At 41.6% G+C, this 21,229-nt stretch overlaps 1 protein-coding gene across 2 annotated transcripts in view; it reads left to right on the top strand.

Annotated features, from left to right (window-relative positions):
• Window positions 1-19,741, top strand: part of LMX1B (LIM homeobox transcription factor 1 beta) — an 82,908-nt gene extending 63,167 nt beyond the window's left edge. Inside the window, exons 3-9 of one of the 2 annotated variants that reach the window (XM_008491472.2) lie at window positions 12,049-12,281; window positions 15,019-15,197; window positions 16,176-16,253; window positions 16,626-16,706; window positions 17,307-17,325; window positions 17,457-17,618; window positions 19,333-19,490. In XM_008491472.2, coding sequence (XP_008489694.1) covers window positions 12,049-12,281; window positions 15,019-15,197; window positions 16,176-16,253; window positions 16,626-16,706; window positions 17,307-17,325; window positions 17,457-17,618; window positions 19,333-19,490 — 910 coding nt within the window. Of the gene's footprint in view, window positions 1-12,048; window positions 12,282-15,018; window positions 15,198-16,175; window positions 16,254-16,625; window positions 16,707-17,306; window positions 17,326-17,456; window positions 17,619-19,332 lie in introns of both variants that reach the window. The other variant, XM_008491473.2, reaches the window with a different exon arrangement.
• The last annotated feature ends 1,488 nt before the right edge of the window (window positions 19,742-21,229 follow it).

The raw sequence follows: 21,229 nt of genomic DNA, 5'->3' as shown, positions 1-21,229 counted from the left end.
GGACTTTTCCATGAAGGGGGCCTTAGGTTCACCTCAGTATTTATTTCTGTATACAGTGGAATTAAGCAGCATGAGGTGGTGTCCTCTGTGTGAACGGAGACACTGTGAACTTCCTTACGGGCATCTGTAAGAAGTGGGGTTTTTTCTCACTTGTGTTGAACCTCGCAGCTCAGAAATCAGGGGCCCATCAACAACTGGTCCATTTCACCTCACAAGCCTTGACCATTCTCACTTATATTTACATTTCTGAAGCCAGGATTTGTGTATTTTATCCGTGTTTAGAAAGGGGTTTGTAGGTACTGCTGTCTAAATAAAAACTTAAAAGTATTAACATTAACAAGCAGGGATGTGTAAGAAGCCCCTATGGTTTGTGCGTATGTTTTCTTGAGACCTAATCTCACTCTGACAGGAGGTAGGTACCCAGAGAAAGCATCAGGACTTTGTAGTTTGTGTCTTCTGTGCAGCACTTGTCATGAGAAGCAGCATCCTGGAGCCATCCAGGCTGTGTCAATTCAGAGCTCACCGTGCTGCTTCCACTGTCACACTGCGAAGAACCGCCCGGTGCTGCAGCTCTGCTGTCTGTCGGTGAGCTACGGGCTGAGAACAGCCACTCAGCTTCCTCTTGAGATAAAGGTCATGAAGCAGACAGAATAGCTTAAAATCCTCTCTTGGTTCTAAAGGCAAACCGGGCTATCCAGGATCCCCGAGGTCTTAAATGTCCCGTGGCCTTCTTTTGACCCTGTATACACCTTACATTCTTCCTTTAATGATTGACACTCAGTGGGTATGTGCCTTCGGGCACACTGAGGTTGTAGCTGCCTCTTCATCAAAGCAACTGTTTACAGCTGGTTTGAGTTGGATGCCAATAAACAGTATTCTTTTTGTCTCAAAATAAAAAGCAGCTTAAGTCCCTAATGATAAGGATTTTGTGCTTTGTAGAGGAAAAATTCAGCTAGGTTGGGACAGCCAGCCTCACTCAGTTTAGCAAGTCAGAGTACTTTATACTTGCAGCTAAATCGCTTTTATCTCCTCAAGCAAGTGGGCTATAGATTCTTATCACTGTGGCAGAAGTGATGAGGGTAACGTCTTTAGTTGGAAATCATTGGCAACATGTGGAGAAAGCTTAAGATGTTGTCACACTTTAACTTAGTCCTAATCTGTTCAAAGGCAGTTCATACTTTCTGACTGCACCAGCAGGTAGTGAGAGAGAGTCAAAGACCATCAGGGTAATATAGCTCATGCTTTTCTTTGGAGAGTTTATGACTTTCATAAAGCGGGTACAAAGAAACTGCAGCGGTAACTGTTATTGTCTAAATGAAGAGCTTATGTTCACCCAACCATATTTCATTAACTTGTACACCCAAGCTTCTACATTTCCTGCCTGCTCGGTGCAGTGCTGGAAGCAAATCTTGAATATTTTAATGCCTATTGTCAGTGAAATGAGAACAAGAGAAATGCAGAGATGAGCCGTGCCCCTGGCATGGCTGTGGGACACGTCCACCCCAGCTGGAGGGTCCTGTGCAGGGAAGTGTTTGGGGCAGCCCCTCAGGTGTTCACAGCACGTCCAGCACCCACTGGTTGTGGGTTGCAACACATCGTGAGGTGAGATCCAAAAAAGGAGTAATTCTCCTTACAGCAGCAAATCGAGACACTGCTAACAATCCTTTCGTGCTGAATCTGAGGATACTATGAGGGAATAAAAGCAAATATATTTAGGAACAAACTCTCAATGGAACTAAGGGTTTTTAAATCATCTTACCGGTGAACAAGGATCCAATCCTGTTCCTGGTGGTGTCAGAGGAGTTCTTTTATTCACTTGAGGCAAAAACTGACACAGCTTCTCCTTTGTTTATCTTTAGCAGATGATCTTACAAACTTCAGAATTTTTGAGCCAGGTATTGAACAAAGCAGCTAGTCTTTGGAAACACTTATGGAACTATCAGGAATACCATGGGATATTCCTGTGCTTTTATAGAACAATTTCAAATCATACAAATTTCTTCACTGAAAGAAAGGAATGCTGTACTAAGATGGTGTGGTGGGGATTTCATACATTCTCTGTCAGGCAGCTCTATTTTTCCTCTCTGTGTGCATGTGTGTGTATAGCGTATATATATGCATGTAACCAGAAGTTTAGTATTTTCCAGCTGTGGCCTACTTACAAGTTTTCATTTAATTAAAAAATTCTGAAAAAGTTAATAAAATGTTTAGACAAACCTTTCAGTCTTGTGAGCTTAAGGGACTAATCCTCTTTGCATGCCTAATAATGTTGTTGGTGTCTAATGGGATTTCATTTTCACACATGTGGAAGTGTCTTGTGTGATAAATGTTTAACTGCTGGAATAACGAAAAAACCTGTGATGATGTTCCAAGCAAAAGGAGGGTCTGGGCATGCTACAGGGCCTTGCTTATTGATGAAACTTTTTGTATGAGTTTAGAGAGTCTAGTTTACTAAAGCCTGAATGCAAACTTGCATTCTGATAGCTAAGTCTTTAGGACAATATCAACCATATTTGGCCTTACCGAAGCTAGATTTTGGTAGTTCCATGTTCATCTGAAAATGCAGTTTAAAGAACAAATAGAGTAATTGCCCATACTAGAATAACTAGGCTAGTCTGGTCATTAACATAAAAAAGGTGAATCAGAATGTTTGGAGTATTCAAAAAAAGCCTGTATTAAGAGAGCTATTTTCTACCCCAATATTAATAACAAATAATTGACATGATGTTAATAAGAGTGACTCCACATTACAAGAATAAATTATGATTTATAGATGTTGCAGGACACACCTTCAGTTGCCTGAATTTTTGGGGTTTGGTTTGGTTTTTTTGATGTTCCTTTTTCAGTGGTTGTTTTTACAGGGTTTCTCCCAAAGCTCTGTGCTTCTTGTAAGACTCTTATCAGAAGAGAAAAGTTTGTGAAGGAAGGACAGTAAAGACAAACTATGTGAGATGATTTGGGAGGTGAGGGGAAATGCACCCATTAAAGGTCAGGCTAATAGAGCATGATTTAGAGCAGAATATAGCAGAGGCTTTTGTAAGACAAACAGCAACTTTTCATGCTCAGATGGGGATTCTTGGGTTAAATTGCTATCTTTGAGTTCTGAACTTGGAAAGGTATTAAAGTGGAATTAAATCTTTACACAATCCGGCTCTTGTGTCATTCAGGATTTTTTTGGGTTCTGTTTAATTGTACATCACAGCAGGGTTCTGAGTGACTGGTGTCTAAAGAAATGAGGGATAGGGTTAAGTCTGCAGCCCACTGCTCTCTGCTAATCCTTCTTGTTCCTTGAAGAAGGATTTACTTTTGCTGCCAGCTTGTGAAAGACTTTCCTCCTCCCGAAGAGATTGTTGTGGCTTTCCTGGGGAGGTGTGGTTGCTATAGCAGGGAGTCACGCCTGGGTATTCTCTCAGACCCTACTGAGAATGGGCAAAAAAAGAGCCGAAGAAGAGTAAAACTGGGGATTAAAAAATGGAACAATGGGAGACAGGAAGATAGGAGTGGGAACAAATGGGAATTACAGCACCAAAAATAATGCAAAGTGACAAAAAGAGGAAATAGAAAAATAATAGCTGACAGTCGGACTGAAAAGAGAAACACTACAAAAGAACAATTTATTTTCAACAGGCAAAGAAAATAAAACGGCATCTGGGAAATAAGACTCAGGCCTGTGTCAAGGGCTTTTTTTTGTCCTTACTGTATTGCAAACAAATATGCAGCAAGTGTACAAAAATTTCTCCATGTCTCCTCAGTTCCACCTTTACCGTGATCTGTTTATTCAAAACAAAATTTTCTTGGCTTTTATAATGTGTGTTTACTTATTTGTTGGCAAATTATATTTCTAATTGAGTCTGTTCCTAGGTACTAAGTGTAGGGCAATTTTTGGCTTTTCATATGAAATACTGACAGATAGATTAATAACAAAAGAAATGCTCCAACTCTGCTCAAATTCTGTTCTTGAATGCCGTCCAAAGAAATCGCTGCTTCTAGGAAAATGCCAGTGGGTACTTGGTTTTGCTGATGCTTACGGGAGACAAATTCTTCAGCTCTTACCATGGCGATGCCCCAACATAAGTACCTGGTCCTGCCCCTGCTAGAGCTGGGCCTGTGCCTCCCTCCTCGCCCCCCCACCGCTTGCTCCTCACCTTCTCTCAGCCAGCATATTGCTTTATCATAAAGAGCTTACCCTTAGGATTTTTAGATGCTGTATTTTGCTCCTAAACCCTTTTGCTTTACTAGTGAAATGCAGCCTAATTTTGCAAAAATCTGAACTTTTCATCTCAGTGAAAGCAGCAGAATTTTTCATTCGGTTTAGAGTTTATCATCTTAGAAATAAAATTTTAAAAGAAGGCAGTCCCACATCTAACAGCAAATCTCTGAATGCCTTTCCTGCACCCTACTGCTTTATATATAGGAGAGGCAGAGAGATGTAACAGATGAAACATTTTGTTTATGAAGTGTCTATGTTTTGTTTTATTTCACATGTTTTTGCAATATAGATAACAGATTACACCACAGAGCTTTCATTGCCTTGTGCTATAAAGATACTATAAAGCCTTTCTGGGTATTAATAATAGATTGTGTTGATGAGTTTGGAGAAGCTGGCAATAGACCCCCCACTGTGAAGACATTAACACCACAGGACTAAGGTATCTTTCCCTTGCAAATCAGTTGCTAAATTGGCTGTGCTGATGGGTTTGGGCACAAGCTTTTGTACAGCATCAGTGCAGCAGGCACAGGAAGTTATTTTGTTTTATACTGGCAAATAACGTTTCTTCCTCTTAATGTTCTTAGTTGAGAGGAAAGTCCCTGTGTAAATTCTTTCCCTAAGTCATTCTTGCCAGCCAAGAAATAACTTAGAAATTACATTTGAATTGCTTTGACACACAATTATTTTCTTCTGTAAAAATGAAGACCAGAGCAGTGAATCACCACCAGTACAATTTCCCTGCTTATAGGGCCTTTAGGGTGAATTTTCGTATAAAAATTATATTAGAAGAATTTCCCTGTGTTGTTGGCAGTGTAAATTCACAGGCAACTGTAAATTCAGAATGCCACTTAGTGAACAAGAAGAATAAGGCATCTCATCAGACTAGTGAATATTCAGCACACTGGAGACAGGCAGTGCTGGTGTGGAGCTGGGCTATGAAATCAGATCCCCTTTCCACGTGGGGCACAAGCCATTCCACCCACTGGGAACCAGTGAAGTTGTACAGGTAGGAAATAGAGGTGGATTTAATTGAATACATTAAATAGCTAAAAAAAAAAATCCCAAGGAAGAAAGACGAAAAAAATGTTAGCTTGGGGTAATGACCTAGCTCAGCAGAGTTGCAGCAGAAGCACAAACTCCCCAGCACATACTTTGCTTTTATAGCACTTCAGTATAATTTGAAGCTATACAAAAAACACCAGAGCAAAAGCCCACTTAGCTTGTTTTAAACTCACAGACAAAAATAACATTATTTCCCAAATTCTTGCACTGCCTAAAAATATATATCTGAAAAAAAAAAATAATCTTTTGTTAATCCATTAGGCTTCTTAATTGCAGCCCTGGCTTTATCAATTCAATTGGTGCCCTTAACTTTTATAACAGGTTCTGTTCTGCAGAACAGATTAGGAGAAAATTGCAGCCATAATCTGTACAGTGCAATTGCTGTGCTATAAAGAGGAATGGGAGTAGCTGAGAAGAGCAATTGGATTCCCAAAGGTGGAGCACAGTAGAGCAATATCAGTGACTTTGTAAATGAAAAATTGTTTTAATTCCCTTCTAACAGCAATAATTCGATTCTTCATAAATTTTTCCATCAAAGTGTTGTAAGGAAAAATGCTATAAAATGGAACTGCTTGGCAGTGATGGAAGACTTTTGAACAAAGTGGTCAATTAGAGGATGAAAATTAAGCAAAGAGAAGAATCCATGCTGTCACATTCTTCTTGAAATAAGACAGTGTACTTTACATTTTATGTATTGCTTTATAGTTTAGGAAGATGTTACTTTTTAGGTCATTCTGGCCCAACCTGAGCAGGGCCAGGCAGGGTGGCAGCTTTGCATTCTGTGTCTTCATGCTTTTCAGCCAGTCTGTTCACTGGGTCTTTTACATTTGTCTCAGCACCATGGTTCTGACCCTGGAGCCCCCAGTGCATGGAGATTTGAAGTAGTCAGAGAGTGCTGTGCCCACCCACAGGAGGGGTGCAGGAGCTGGGGTTGGGTACCAGGTGGCTGGGTAGTCCTGTGCTTGGTGGCTTGAGGACCCCTCAAAAGTGACAAGCAGTCACCAGGTGAGAGGGTGGCAGTTCCAGTCCTTTCCTCTGCCAAACACCTGCCCCATCAGAGCAGGAGGCAACTGAGAGAGCATGAAGGTCCCTCTGGATTGGCCCTCATTGGTGGAGCATTGTTGGGGATCTTGTGCCATCCTTTGCTCTGTGCAAGAGGGGACATCAGGACTTTTTCTTTGATGAAAATATGTAAAGAATGAAAATTAATCCAGGGCAGAAGATGTTTGGTAGTTGTCATTTCTGTTGGGCCTATCTTGGCTGGGCAGAGCAGTGTATGTGAGTGTGTGTCCCTGACAACATCCATGGTCAAATGCTCACCAGCTTCAGGACAAGATTTCACTTAGCATGGGGTAGCATGTGGGCTCTACCATTGTTTTATCCACTAGGTTGCCTTTGCATGGCAGTAGAACATGTATTTTCAGTTCTGGTGAAAATACAGGTAAAATGTTCATGGGAAGGAAAAGCATCTTATTACCAAGATGTGCCATGTTGTAATCTGTGAATCCCATTGAACACTGTGAAGCTCAGTGCTAATGGCAGGCTTTCACCAGTAGTTAATGTTCTTACTGCAGCACCTGTGGAGAGAGGGTTAATAAATATTTTCTTCAGTTCTCCCTGAAGAAGAAAATGGTTTCTTTGTTTCAGTTTCTTTCTAAATATTACATTTTTTTTTCTAGAAACTTTTAATTTTTGCACATTTTATTACTACTCGGTGAAAGGGAATTAACTTTCTTTTACTGAAGTTTCAGATATGAAATTTGCTTTAATAAACTATTTAATTATTTTTTCTGCAGGGAAAATACATGATGGATTGTTTCAGTTTTTAGGGTTTCTTTTTTTTTTTCAAATCATAAAATTGTAATATTTCTCTTATGCTTTAGTCCATTTGAGATGTTTTGACTGTTCGGAATGCAGTGTAACCAAGCAACAGTTTCTTGGTTTTTTTATAAGTACCCATGAGCTCTAAGATGCTACAAAAACGTTCAAGTCCTATGCTAGGAAAAACCCCTGTGCACAATGTTTTCCCCCTTTTATGTCATTTAAAAAAGACAGAAGTATCAAAATTTGTCCCACAGAACAAGGAACAGATGTAATTCATTAGTAATTTAATTTCTTTTCTTAATAAAACTCAGTTGTGTGAAAAGTATAATATATTTTATTTAATCTCTAACATATTTTGTAATATACCAGTGCCAAGCGAACTTCCAGTTGGCTACGTAGGCACAATGGGGCTGTCACACACAGGCTCTAATCAGGAAGAAAACTGTCAGAGCTAGAGATTATACCTACAATATTTACAGAAGCTTGTGACCACCATCTTTGCATATCTATTAAGTAAAGAAGAGCCAGTATCTGCTGTGGCTTTTTGCAACACGTAATGTCTGAACAACACAGAAAGGAAAATGATTTAACATCTCTGATTGGTACAGGGCAGCATCTGTCCTCTTGCATACATCAAACATGGCTTAATAACTTCCTATTTACTGCTTCATGGCAGTGGTCCAGTAAATAAACAACCTGACTGAATTAGTCTATTTTTATACCTCTGTCCTGTGTAACAAACCTCTTGAACCACACTTAATATGAACAGCACATTTTGCACTGCACATGGAGATCTCTCAGCATAGATTAAATTAGTTATAATAAAACAATTAAAATCTATTTGCCCACAGACAGAAGAAAATGAAGGATCTGGGTGAGCAATAGAAAGGTAAAGGGTGAGTTGTCAGGACATCAGAAGAGCAAACAGCAGAACCATGATTCTCAGGAACATAGCAGAGTTAAACTTACTGTGAGATAACTACACGAGAGATAATAAATCAGTGGTCTGTATTAAACACCAGATGGTTGTGTCCATGCAGGAAGGCACAACAGATCATGTAACTGTGGTTGTTTCTAAGGATTACTGATTCAGCCCGACTTCACAGGGATATCCTAACAAATAAAATCTTTATAGCCTCTTCCACTGGTGAACATTTTCATCTACTGTTTAAAGACAGGACCACATGTCTTAGTGCTTTCATTCCCCCTAATATGTATGCAAAATTAATTTGCTAGGTTCACCCAGCTTTAGCCAGTGAAGATTTTTGACTATCTAGTACTGTAAGGTGCCTCACAGCAGTTATTAAAATACTCAGATGGACAAGCAGGCCATTGTTCCAAGCTTTAGCTCAGCTGAATCCCCCAAGTGTCTCAGGCATAGAGGCAAACACACTTAAAAACTCCTAAACCTATTGAGTTGTCTCTCAGAATTGTCCAGGCAACAGAATTTATTTATAAAACTCTTGCAATCATTGATTCAAAACAAGGTTTTCTTGTTCTGCTTTTCTTCTTTGTCCTCTTTGAACAATTTTCTTTGGAATGTTTTCGTTGTGCTTAGGAGTCTGCGATTTCCTGGGGCTTCTAATAAAGTCTTTTGATTTCCACTCTCCACATACTTTAACAAGTCCAAGGATTTTGAGGTTTGACACTAACTTAAGAGATCTGGAGATAATCAGCTATGGGGGTAAAAAGTCAGAGTTATGCAAATTATTTGTGAAATGTATAAAAAGCTAAAGAAATATTTCTTTAAATGTGGTTGGTGTGGGACAGAGTCTTTGTCTCAGCACAGAATATCTGCATGTTCCCCTTCAAATTTATGGCTCCGATTGAGACCTGCAAAGGGGTGATCTGTAAAGTATTCCTGCTATCCTACACTTCTCAACAGGTTTATTACCATGCGTTTATAAAATGAACTGTCTAATGAGCAGTGGTTTAGATCACAGGTATCAAAGTCTGGTCATTTGTCAAGATTAGTTTCCTGTTGTGAGATTGCTGTGTGCAAAAAAAGTGCAAAACCCTGGGTTACTCTCTGGAAGCTGAAAAAGTACCTAAAACACTTTATAAAATAGATTTAATGAAGATTTTATAATTTCAGAATGAAATCCAACACAGTGTGTGTGAGTGTGTGTTATAATGCAGAGAGCACCTAAGCGTGGAATTTTCTTGTCTTGACAACAGACAAATTAAAGATACAAAACCCATGAAGTATTTCCAGGCCAACTTAGTATTAATTTGGATGAGTTAATGCTATACTGATGACACTGTAATTCTTTTTAACTAAAAGACTGCCTTTGGAAACATTGCTGTGAAAGCACCATCTATCTGGCAATAGTTAATCGCCCATAAATAACAAAATATTTTCTATTTATGTGTTAGAAATCTATTCTCTTGAAGAGAAAAAAAAAAAAGCGTCCAACCCGCAAACGTTCGGTATGACAGCGGTGCAGCTCGGTGAACAGCCCTGCCCAGCACAAGGCTCTGGAGAAAGTTGGTGGTTTTTTGGGTTTTGTGCCCCGGTTAGAAATGCCAAGGGGAGGCTGCATGTTCTCTCGGCTGCCTCGGTATCTCTTGGGGGCGGCCCGTTCCGTGGGCCCCACCGGGGGCTGCCCCTCCCCGGACCGGGTCGGGGTCGGGGGGCTGCTCGCAGGTTCGGCGGCCCGGCGGGACCCGTCGCGGGGTCTGCGGGTCCGGTACCTCCGCAGCGGCCCCTTGCCGGCACAAAGCTCCGGGCCAGGGGTACTGCCGGGACCGGGTTGTCCCGGAGCCCTGGCGGGTCTGGGGTGGCGGAGCGAGGCTCCCGGCCGTTCCCGGGGATGTCGGGCGGGTGGCAGTGCCCGCACCACTAGCATCGCCGTCGCTTCCCGGAGTTTATTTTTCAGTATTTCTCATCCCAGTACCACCGATGAAAACACAAACCCGGCGGGAGAAGCTGCAGAAACCGTGACAGCATCCGCGCTCTGGTCTGGCCGCGGTACTGGTGCCACCCGACGGGGCTGTCCCGTCCCTTTCGGTAACGGCGTTTGGCTTAAGGTGCCGCGGTACCGGGGAGCTGGTGCTCGTCCGGGGAGCCGGATGCCTTAGCACCAGATCTGCTGATTGTCGGAGCCGCTAAGTGAGCTCCATCCTACCAGCAATCCTGAGACAAAGGGAGAAACTCAACTAACTGACCCAAACAGGTTTAAGCGGTTATATAGATATAACTTAAAAGTGGTTAAAATCTGTTTGCTTTTTTTTTTTTTTCTTGTTGTGTTTCAATCCTTTCGTGTGTGTTCTTGTATTTTGATAAAATATCCCCTACTTACGAATTTGATAGCTAAAGCATTGTTACATTTTTGTGGTGCTTAGTAGTCAGAACATAAAATCATATTTCTCTTTTTCTGTTGTTTGTATCCAAAAGAAGAAAAACCTTGCAGACAAGCCCATTAGACTGTATGGAATAAGATGTCCTATTTATAGTGTCCATGAGTCCTGTGTAGCATCAGTTCCCCTTTAATATATTTAATTCAGGTGCCCTAAAAGAGCCACCCAGTCCATCTTGTGTGGCTTGTGCTATGTGCAGCTGTGACCTTGTGGCTGTGCAAAGGTACGCCCCAATCCAGTGTAGATCTTGTTCTTGTATTGGATCAAAAGATAGGGGAAAGCCTCAAGATCTTGGGCTCTCAGCCTTTCTTTGGGTGCTGTATGCAAATGTATTTACATTTTCTTTTCCCTCCTGCCCATTCTGTGACTCTACCACTTGCTGAGGAGCTAGTGACTGCCATTTTGCTGTACTTCTCAGCTCAGACAAAATGGAGGATTTGGAAGAATCAGTACCACAGCCTGTGCTTTCTAAAATCAAAGATTATCTGCCTTTATAAAAAAGGGGGTAATTTTCAGGATGCAAAACCAAAAATCAGCGTATCTCATCCTAAAAGGCAGAATCTCTATTTTTCCTGTGAGCACATGAGCGCAGTTGTGTTAATTTCATTGCAGATATGTAAATATTAATGCACCTTGCACTTTGATGTATTACCATAAAGACACTGAATTTCAAATCACCAAGCCCACTGTGTCATACAGGGACGTAACTTAGCTATTCATCTTTATTTGAAGCAGCCCTCTTTCTAAAAGCTCACTTAGGGAGATTCCCAGTTGCCATTAGAAAAGCAAAATAAAATTCATCTAAATCATTCTAACTTTATCTTAGAAAATTAATGATGGATGAAAGAGGGGGTTTATAAAAGTTTAATAAGAACTAGTCTGGAATATGGTGTATATTCTGAAGCCTGTGATTATAGTGGTAATTTAGCAGATTGTATCATTGCCTATCTCTGCCAAAGGACGTTTCACACCATTTAAAATGCACAGTACTCCCTTCAGAGACAGGTTGTTCTGGAATAACTCAACATCCAAAGAAAAGACACATTATTTCACTCCTGTCTTTATCGATTGCATGCGTGTGTTGTCTTCTCTTCAGCAACAGCACTAAGTTTTCATGCTTGTTTCTGGGTTCATTTATCAGCCACCTCAAAGGCAGAAAATACCAAAAATGGCAAGTCATTAAATCTATTCAGAATAGGGTTTAGCTACTGAAATTAGAGAGCCTGTATAAAAGAGAGTGTGAAAAGGCTCTTCCCCTAAGTGAATTAAAATAAATTAGGTTTTGAACAAGTTATCCAAACTCTGAGAGCTCCCTTTTGCTTCTCTTTTTGAAGAACAAAACAGCAAGATAAGGATAAATCTTAGTGTTTTTTATCCAGCAAAGGTGATTTGGGAATCTCTAGACCAAAGGGATTGAGATTTGAATAACTTGCATACCTGTGATGTTTCCAAGACTAAGGATGCAAGTCTCCCTGTGTGCAAAAGCATGAGCCAAGCTGATCTGTAGTTAAATTAAAAAATTTGCTGTATTTAAATTCATGCAGGGTATGATCTGGCATTCCCTTTGACTTTACTGCCTCTCTCTCTTACAGGCTGTTTGCTGCAAAGTGCAGTGGCTGCATGGAAAAGATCGCCCCGACAGAATTTGTGATGAGAGCCCTGGAGTGTGTTTACCACTTAAGCTGCTTCTGCTGCTGTGTTTGCGAGCGACAGCTGAGGAAAGGGGATGAATTTGTTCTTAAAGAAGGGCAATTGCTCTGCAAAAGTGACTATGAAAAAGAGAAAGACTTGTTGAGCTCAGTCAGCCCAGACGACTCAGACTCAGGTGAGCTTTTCCCACACCTGCTCCAACTGGAAAAGCCACAAATGTTTTGAGAGCTTTCTTATAGAAAAAAATATATCCATTTACACCTCCACCTGATCCATATGCACATGCCACCCATGCAAAATTAGTAGGCAGAGCTAAAAAAAAATCTCTACTTGCAGTCAGTTCTCCCTAACCTGACTCCTGTCCTTAACTGGCTGCTTACTAAAGGACAAAACTTTTCTGTTTTCATCAAGGTGTTTTTCTATAAGATCACAAAATATGAATCCATCTGACTTCAGTTACCTCACGCCTCACTCAAAAGGTGCTGTTTTCCATAGGTGTTTTCCATCCACTTAAGGCTTTTTTCAGGGGATCTTATGCTCACTCTCAGCTCTGAGCTAGGAAATGGGCAAAACAGTAATATGATTTTATTCTCTCTCTCAATCACAAATGGTTAAGTTTAAGAAAAACGAGTACAACACAGCAGTACTGAGGAGAATCTGAAAGACACCAAGGAGTGGGTTTGTGCCCCAGCCAAATGGGAAGCCAGGGTAGCTTCCTGCTCAGCAAGGCTCCCTATCCCAACCCAGTCCCAGCCCAGGGGGTCTGGTGATGGTTGCAGCTGACACAGACTCTTGAGCAGTTCCAGGGGAGACGAGGTGCCTCCTTCCCTTGCTGTATGCACTTGAGGAGACTGCAGCCCTCCTGCTGCTGGTGTGACCTGGCTGATCCAGATCTGGAGGCTGCGAACACAACCTGCTGCCAGCCATCATAATGGCTTGCTTGTTTCCCAAGAAAACGTGTAAGAAGATCAACAATTACCATTCCATTAAGCGTACAAATGACATGAATGTTTGCCTCTGGTTTATGGGAAAATGCATTATTCCAATTTAGCTAGGAGCAGTAATTATCCTTAATCTCTAATCTGAGACCTGTGTTCCCCCCCACTGCTGAAATTTTTATTTTTGTGTCAGGAATGCTGCAAGACAAAGGTCACTGCTGACTCAGCAGGATGTGAGGGACTGAGGCCTTGCTTGGAGCAGTGGGTTATTTATTGACATACTGTATCTGCAGGACCTCAAGTGCTTTGCTCTGTCAATCTCAGTCACAGTGTTTGGGCTCCCTGTGAATTCACCTGAGGTGTTTCCCACTTGCCCTTCTGCTCCTTCTTCTCATCACGAGGCTCAGTGTCCTGCCCATCTATGACAAGCTGCATCTTGGGGCTGCTCCCGTGGCAGTGATGGGAACAGGGACCCTCCTCTGGTTTTGGGCACTGCTTCTTGCCAGGCTGTGGGACCCACCAGGGCCTGGATGGAGTGTCCAGGACCAGGGGTTGTATGTGGTGGTCAGCAGGAAGCTGCCACAGCCTTGCAAAACAACCTGGCTTCCAATTTCATTTCCCCTTGGCACAAGCAGTAGTTTCTTACTCCTGGAGATCCTTTTTTTTCCCCTCATTAGTCTCTGTTAGCCAAACCCAAACCTGAAAAACAAGTTGACAAATTAAATGGGATGTTTTGTCTCCCACTGTCTAATACATTGGAAACACAGATCTCCCAAATGCCTGTGTGAGAGCAAATGATTTCACATAGCCCTGGCTGAGAATGTGTCCTTCTCCAATCAAATATTTATCCACTGGACACAAAAGTAACTCTCCAGTGAGCAATATTAATCTTCACAAACCTTTCTTTAGAAATGGCATGCTGGAAAGTTAATAATGTCATGGTTATTAAAATGACTGATCTTCTCTTTAATCATTAGGCAAAAGATGCTTATTAAAGTAAAAGGTGATTAGATTGCTAGGTGCATAATAATCAGACCCTAAAATTAATTAAAGCTTTATTTTTTTCATTCCCCAAATGTCATCTTTGAGCTTATAAAAATCACAGTGTGTTTCTTCATGTTGAAGTCCCCACAAAAAATGTATTAATGTTTTCTGGAAGACAAATCAGTAATCTGATGAAATAAAATATTCTGAGTTGAAAAGTTGCTTTTCACGATAAAATTTGTATTTACTTTTCAACCTTTGCCACTGCATTTTAGAGTTCCCAGTACAATATACTAACACAGATGCTATCACAAGCTTTTATAAATATTTAAAATTTAACTATTGAAAATACAAATAAGCTATGTGGTCTGCACAAGCACACATGTATTTGTATGTGCTTATATACTAAGAAATTTGTGCAAGCACATGTAGACAGGTTGAAATACACAGAGAAAAAATACTGATGTTTTCTGCTGGATGAAGAAAGGAGATGGTGAAGTTTGTGTTTAATGGTATGTCTAGAACTTCAAAATATTCAGAAAAATAACTGGAATATCTACTATACTTAGCTAAACACTCAGATATTGTTGTGTTATTTGCATTTACACTGTTTGCTGCCATGGTGGTGCTTTGGGAGGAGATTCTAGGGGTGTGTCAGTGGGTGCAGTGGCAGCAGGTGAGCATGAAGGAGACCAAATTATGCAGGAAGGGCACAGATTCTGTGCCTCGTTCCTGGAAATACTGAAGCATTTTCTGAATTTCCATCCCCTGACCAGTCCCATGCCCTCAGTGCTGTTGGAGCATCTGATTTAGGCAGTGCACACAAATCTAAGGTAGTCTCTTCCTGTTCACAGTTGCTTTAGGTACTCAAATGAACATGGGGTAGTAGTTGAACCTGTTGGCTCATTTGGCAGCTGAAGGGAAGTTCTCAAACACCCGGTTATTCTGTTGGAACACAGGCAATTTTATGTTGTTTTTATTTCTCACCAGTCAAAAGTGATGATGAAGACGGCGATGTTAAGCCCACCAAAGGTCAAGTAACCCAAGGAAAAGGAAGTGATGATGGGAAGGACCCAAGAAGACCCAAACGACCAAGGACAATACTTACTACACAGCAGAGACGAGCATTCAAAGCATCCTTTGAAGTGTCTTCCAAGCCCTGTAGGAAGGTAAGTGCTTTATCAGGGATCTGAAGTCAGCTCTGAGACTAGGCCACAGGGGTGACAGGGTCAGGCCACAGCTCCAGATATTCTCCTACCCCTTCCCAGGGCAGCAGCAGGTGCTCTGGAGGGAATGCAGAAACCAGGCCACCCCAACACCATCTCAGCCTGGAGCATTAAACAGCTCAGGACCAGCTCACTGGGATTTCTGGATATTCATCCACAGTGTGCAGATTAGCTCTGTGACTGAGTCCTGCTGAATATCAGTATTAAGTTCTTATAATCCATGAAGTAGCTTTTGACTAGCAGAACCCAGAGAAGCATGTGGGATTTGCCCTTCTCCTTCCCACCCTGGAGGGAGTCACTACCCAGTGAGATGAGTGCTCAGCTTTGGTCCCACTGCTTGTCCTTCAGAAAAGGAGCTTTTTTAGGAAACTTAACCCTACTGTTATCTTGTATAGCAGCCAGGGAAAGGCAAAATGTATTGTTTCACTGATAAAGCCAGTCAAGCTCTGTGAAAAGCAATCCAGGAAACTGTTTACTCCTACACTCAACTGGAAAAAAAGATGTAGTTGCATCCTGAAAGTTGTCATTTTTGCAAAACATAACATTCTTCTGCTGGCATACAAAGGCACGTTTGTGACAGTGCAGTGTGCCTTTTTGCTATTTTTAAGTGTGAAATTGTACTTCAACAATGAGAAATGTTAGCTAGTCAAATCTGTGTCTTTTTGCACAGAACTGTCTAATGGGCAAAATAAGATGAGTTGAAGTGATTTTACACATCTCAGTCTATTTCTTCACTACTTGTAAAACTCTTAGTGACATGAAAGACTGAACTTGAACAAACTATGCAAAAATATGAAGAATTTTAAAATTCAATCTGTAGTTGCAGTTTCATTGTAAGTATAGGCATATTCCTCCTCATGTGACTGATTTGTTTTAATTTAAAATGTTTTAAATTGCATCATTAAATATTTTCTCCTCTAGGTTAGAGAAACACTAGCAGCTGAAACAGGACTCAGTGTGCGGGTTGTCCAGGTCTGGTTTCAAAACCAAAGAGCAAAGGTAGGTTGTTTGTCCTGTTCTCAAAAGTAAAACACAGACTGTCATCCAACACAGTTTGCCCCTCCTAGATGTAACATGTACTATAACTGCTCATTTGTTGTGTTCACTGATGTCTACATCCATACAAGAAATGCAGCTTTCAAACACAGACTTTAAATTCACGTGCTTAAAGCAGCGTGAAGTTTGGAGTAAATTTTGGATGCAAATATGAACTGGAAACTTAAGTGTTTCAGCTTAGAAAAGAAACTGAACCCTCAGTGTGCATGAATATAAATGTTCTGTATCAATTGATTCAGTGTTTGCAGATAGTTTTGTAAGGAAACAAAAGTTGTTGCATTCAGAGCTGTGGGATTGTTCTGTTCTTTTATTCAGATGAAAAAACTAGCACGAAGGCATCAGCAGCAGCAGGAGCAGCAGAATTCACAACGACTGGGACAAGGTAGGGGATTTGTGGTGAAGGCTGCATAGGGGGGAGAGAATCAGGGTGGTTCCTTGAAGAGCCATTATCACATAATGTCTGAGTACAGCTGTGCAAGTCATGCACAGGTCTTTAGGTAAAGTTTGCTATCAGTGCAGACACAGAGCGGCTGTTTGCAAGCCCCATCTTATCCCGGAGTTCTCTCACAAGGACAGACCTGAAGAGGCTTACACAGAAGCTGTTACCTCCTTTCTAGAACGGTGCTGTACAGAGGCACCTTCACTGGAAGAAGTGTCCAGGAGGGTCAGTCCTCTGGTTTGATTTCTCCTGAATAAAAGGGGCCATGCTCAGCTGGGCATCCACAGGCTGCCTGCAGGTGACAGCATCGCTTCCTCAGCCAGGGCTCAGGAACCCTCCCAGTGCAGGAGCTGCACCAGGGCTTGCCTTGCTGCTCCATGGGTGTTTTGGAGGTTCTCCAGCTCCCAAGGCCTTGAAGCCTCAAATCTTTATCTTTTTGCAGAGCCAGAAAAACTGGTACCAACAGAAGTTAGAAAGTAAAAGGGCCATGTCACGTACAGCTGAGTACCCAGGAGCTCCATAGTTGGAAATCAGAAGTTTTTGAACATACTGCTGAGGGTTGTACTCTCGGACAAAGTCTGGAAGGCTCCTCTGAATGTCAGGACACACATAGCTATGTTCACTCTGCAGCCGGGTCCAGCATTGCCTGTGATGCTGCTGCCTCTCTGTCCCTAAGCAGTGACTGTGCCCTCCTGTTTGCTTTGCAGAAGTAATGTCCAACCGAATGGAAGGGATGATGACATCTTACACACCACTTGCACCACCACAGCAGCAGATTGTAGCAATGGATCAAAACAGTTATGGCACAGACCCATTTCAGCAGGGTCTTACCCCTCCACAAATGCCAGGAGACCACATGAACCCTTATGGTAAGGCATGCATCATTCTGCCGCATCAGAAATAGCAGGGTTCGTATGCTCATTCACACACCACAGGGTCAGTAAAGTTACTTGTTTTTATAGTCTATTTTTCTGGGATTTGTACCAGGGAATTTGTACCAGTCGATCTTATGTGTATCTCTTCATGTACACATAAAGAGGTAGAAGACAGCTCATCCCAGGCTCTGGACACCCTTCAGAACTGTTTCATAGGATATTTCTGATAAATGATAAAAAAAGCAACATCACCTCTCCAGCTCCACATTTTTAAACCTATATCCAAGACATTTATTAATAAACATTTCCAAATTCTAGTTCCCTCAGAAGTTTTTCCTTTCTCTTAGATGATTTGGGAAAAAAGTACCTTGCTGAGTGGTCTAATAAAAAGAAGTAATTTTTCCTTACAAAATGAATGAGCATCCCTCTAAGATCCCTTAGAACGGATGCACGGATTTGTTAAAGAACAGTTCTTGAGCTACTATGAGATGTGTCACCACAGGACATTTTATTCTCTGTCCAAAATCAAGATAATGGTTTGCTTTCACAATATCCTGACCACACACCAAGTGGATAGATATACCAAACACATCACGAGCATTAAATGCCATAAATAATTGATTCTGGACAATTGCGGTGTGGCATTTAAATAAAATATAAGAGGATTTCTCAGTCTGTGATTATTGGCCTTGCTGTGGCCCACAAGGACTCATTTCTGCTGACCAGGGGCACATCATGGCAGAGGTCATTGTGCAGCACATGGCATGCACAGGCCAGCAAGAAGGCTGCTCTGGGTCTCATTGCTTTCCCACTGAGAGAAGTCCACAGTTTACATGAGGCAATTCGGTAAATCCTGTAAGGAGCTAAGGACATCTGAAGTGCAAATGAGCATTAGATAGCTTGTGATTTTGTTGATAACAATTTACTTGGCTTTTTAAGCAAAACTAAAGAGGCAGGTTCTGTACTCCAAAACCTGTACAGGAGAGAGCACAAAGTCATTTCCAGTGGGTGGATAAGGAAAAGGAGCCATGCTAACACTTTCTTAGTGCTGACAGCACTTGAGCTAAAGCTCTTTTTGGTACCTTGAGAGCTGAGGAAAGCTCAACTCTTACTTGCTAAGGGAAAGAAAAGTTGCAGTTCCAAGCCAGCTCCCAGAGGAGTGGGATTTTCTGAAATGGAAGAATGTTTACAGCTATAGCTCAATTGAAGCCAGGGAAGATGGGCCTCCTCCTGGGTCCTCTCACGTTTGTAGATCTGTCTTTTACTGCGTGTGTAAATGCAGACCCTAACTGGTTATGGCTCTTGAACCATTTTTCCCTGTCACCAGCACTCAGTGGCTGGTCCTACTTTCCTCAGTGGCCGCAGTGCCTCCATGGATGCTGAGTCCCAGTTCATGGGGAGCCAGGGACCTGCTCCTCCCCAGCACTCTTTGCTCCCATTGTCAGCTAAGACTGTTTTGTGATGCTGACTAAAATATAAATTAAACCCTGGCAGATCTGAGTGGAACTGCTGCCAGTTGAATGCTGTGAATTAGTTGCTGGCCTTCTTCTCTGAAGGTCAGACCCTTAGAGCAAAATTTTGCTAACATATGCAGACAGAAACAGGAGTATTCCCTGCTGCTGCAGTGTGCAAGATACGAGCATCCATGTGTACTGTGTCCTCCTCTGGCTGCAGAGAATCCAGCTTAACACATACATTTCATTTGCAGGAAACGACTCCATTTTTCATGATATCGACAGTGATACCTCTTTAACTAGCTTGAGCGACTGTTTTCTTGCCTCTTCTGAAGTTAACTCCATGCAGGCTAGAGTAGGAAACCCCATTGACAGGCTGTACTCTATGCAGAGCTCCTATTTCGCCTCATGAAAATAAAAGAAAACAAACAGCCGGCATATATTTAGCCAGTGACTTTTTCCAGTGCAGACTCTACAGCCATATGTTGCCCAGCTCTTCCTTCACAGTGACTCCTGCTGCCTCTGGACTGCAAAGAGCAATTTAGGAAGACTGTATCTGTGTGCATATATGTGTGTGTATGTATGTATATATGTATTAATACTTACATACATACATACATATTATACAAACAAAACGCACCCATCAGTCCCATACCCTTGATTCCCAGCTTGCACCAGACCACGAGACAAGCACAGAAGGAACCAGAAGACCCTGCTCTTCAGCAGCCTTTGGTTTGAGCTCATCATTGTAAAGGAAATGGATTTTGTGGAAAGCTAGATCTTTTCCTCCTTTCTCTCTTCCTTTCTTTTGGATGTTTAATATTTTTTTTAAGGCCACTGACATCAGTCAACCATATGACAAATAAATCAAAGAAACTGGAGATTCCTCCCTTTTCTTACTGCATGATTCATACTATGTTGTGGATAAATTGCCATTTGAACTGTGAGAAGTTAAATGTAAATGTGACGTTTGACATTTGTTTCCTTTCTACACTTTTTCTACATAACCTAGATCTGCTCATTAGTTTATAGCCCTTATGCATAAGATACTGAGAAAACTGGTTAACAGTAATATTTGTGGAGAAAGCCAGTGATTTCTTAAGAAAGGTTTATGACCCTGGAGAGGAGATGCATGTTAGGGACAGAGGCATTTAGGTTAGTATTGATCTTTAATTAAAACTAAAGGTACTTACAAGATGCAGCTTTATTTAATTTTTTTGAGTGTGAGAATAAAACATTTACATTTATTTGTAAGTATTGTAATGCCAAATTTCAAGTCTAGACCATGATGGGCAAACGTGTTGTTCATTCTGTTCTGTTTATTTATTTTTTGCATGAGGCATAAATGTGCTATGTTCCATTGTTCATCTGGAATAATTAAGCACTCTTTAGTTAATTATCTTGCCTCAGCAGGAATTTATGATATACAGTTATAGCCTTAGCCATCTGAAGCCCTAAAATGTGCACCAAATGGAGAAAAAAAGGTACGAAAGAGATGACAATGGGAGGTTTAGGTATCTTGAGCTGGAGTCTAACCCAAGTCCTGCAGGTTTCACACTGACAGGACTCCTGGATTTACAACAAATGCTCCAATTAACCTACTAGTGCAAATGTAAGAAGAACCTGTGCACAAATTGATGGGAATGTCCCCACTGAAGTCTGAATGGCTCAGATGCTGAAGTTAGAGCTTATGTCATATAGGCTTTTGTAGGGCATAAAATATCAGAAATAATAATAGTATAGTTATAAATATTGCCTGGTGATAATTATAATGTGGAGAGGCAGACAAGTACGGTCATGGCTCTTAGAGGAGAAAACTTCATGAGGAAAATTTGCCAGGGTAATATCAGTAATTATAGGGTGTGTTCAAAATAGAGCTCATGGGGAAAGATTGGCAGGATAGGCACTTTCTTAAATAAATACCTTTAATATATTGACCATAATAGCTGAAAACAAGTCCAAAGTGTTGGTTAATCCGACTCCTCCAGGCTGAGGACTGGTTCCAGGCCAGCACTGCTGTCTCCATGGGGCTCAGCACCTTCTGCAGGAGCCTTTGAGTCCTGGCCCCACAGCTTGAGCATCCCACAGAGCAGAGTGGGGGGTGCCCTGCTGGGGGGCCCCATGGACAGCTGCCCCCTTTGCTGATGGAGA

Source organism: Calypte anna, chromosome 17 (genome assembly GCF_003957555.1).
Source record: "Calypte anna isolate BGI_N300 chromosome 17, bCalAnn1_v1.p, whole genome shotgun sequence".
Classification (NCBI taxonomy): domain Eukaryota; kingdom Metazoa; phylum Chordata; class Aves; order Apodiformes; family Trochilidae; genus Calypte; species Calypte anna.
The sequence above is the reverse complement of the archived record's forward strand: the minus strand, read 5'-3'. Positions and strand labels throughout refer to the sequence as shown.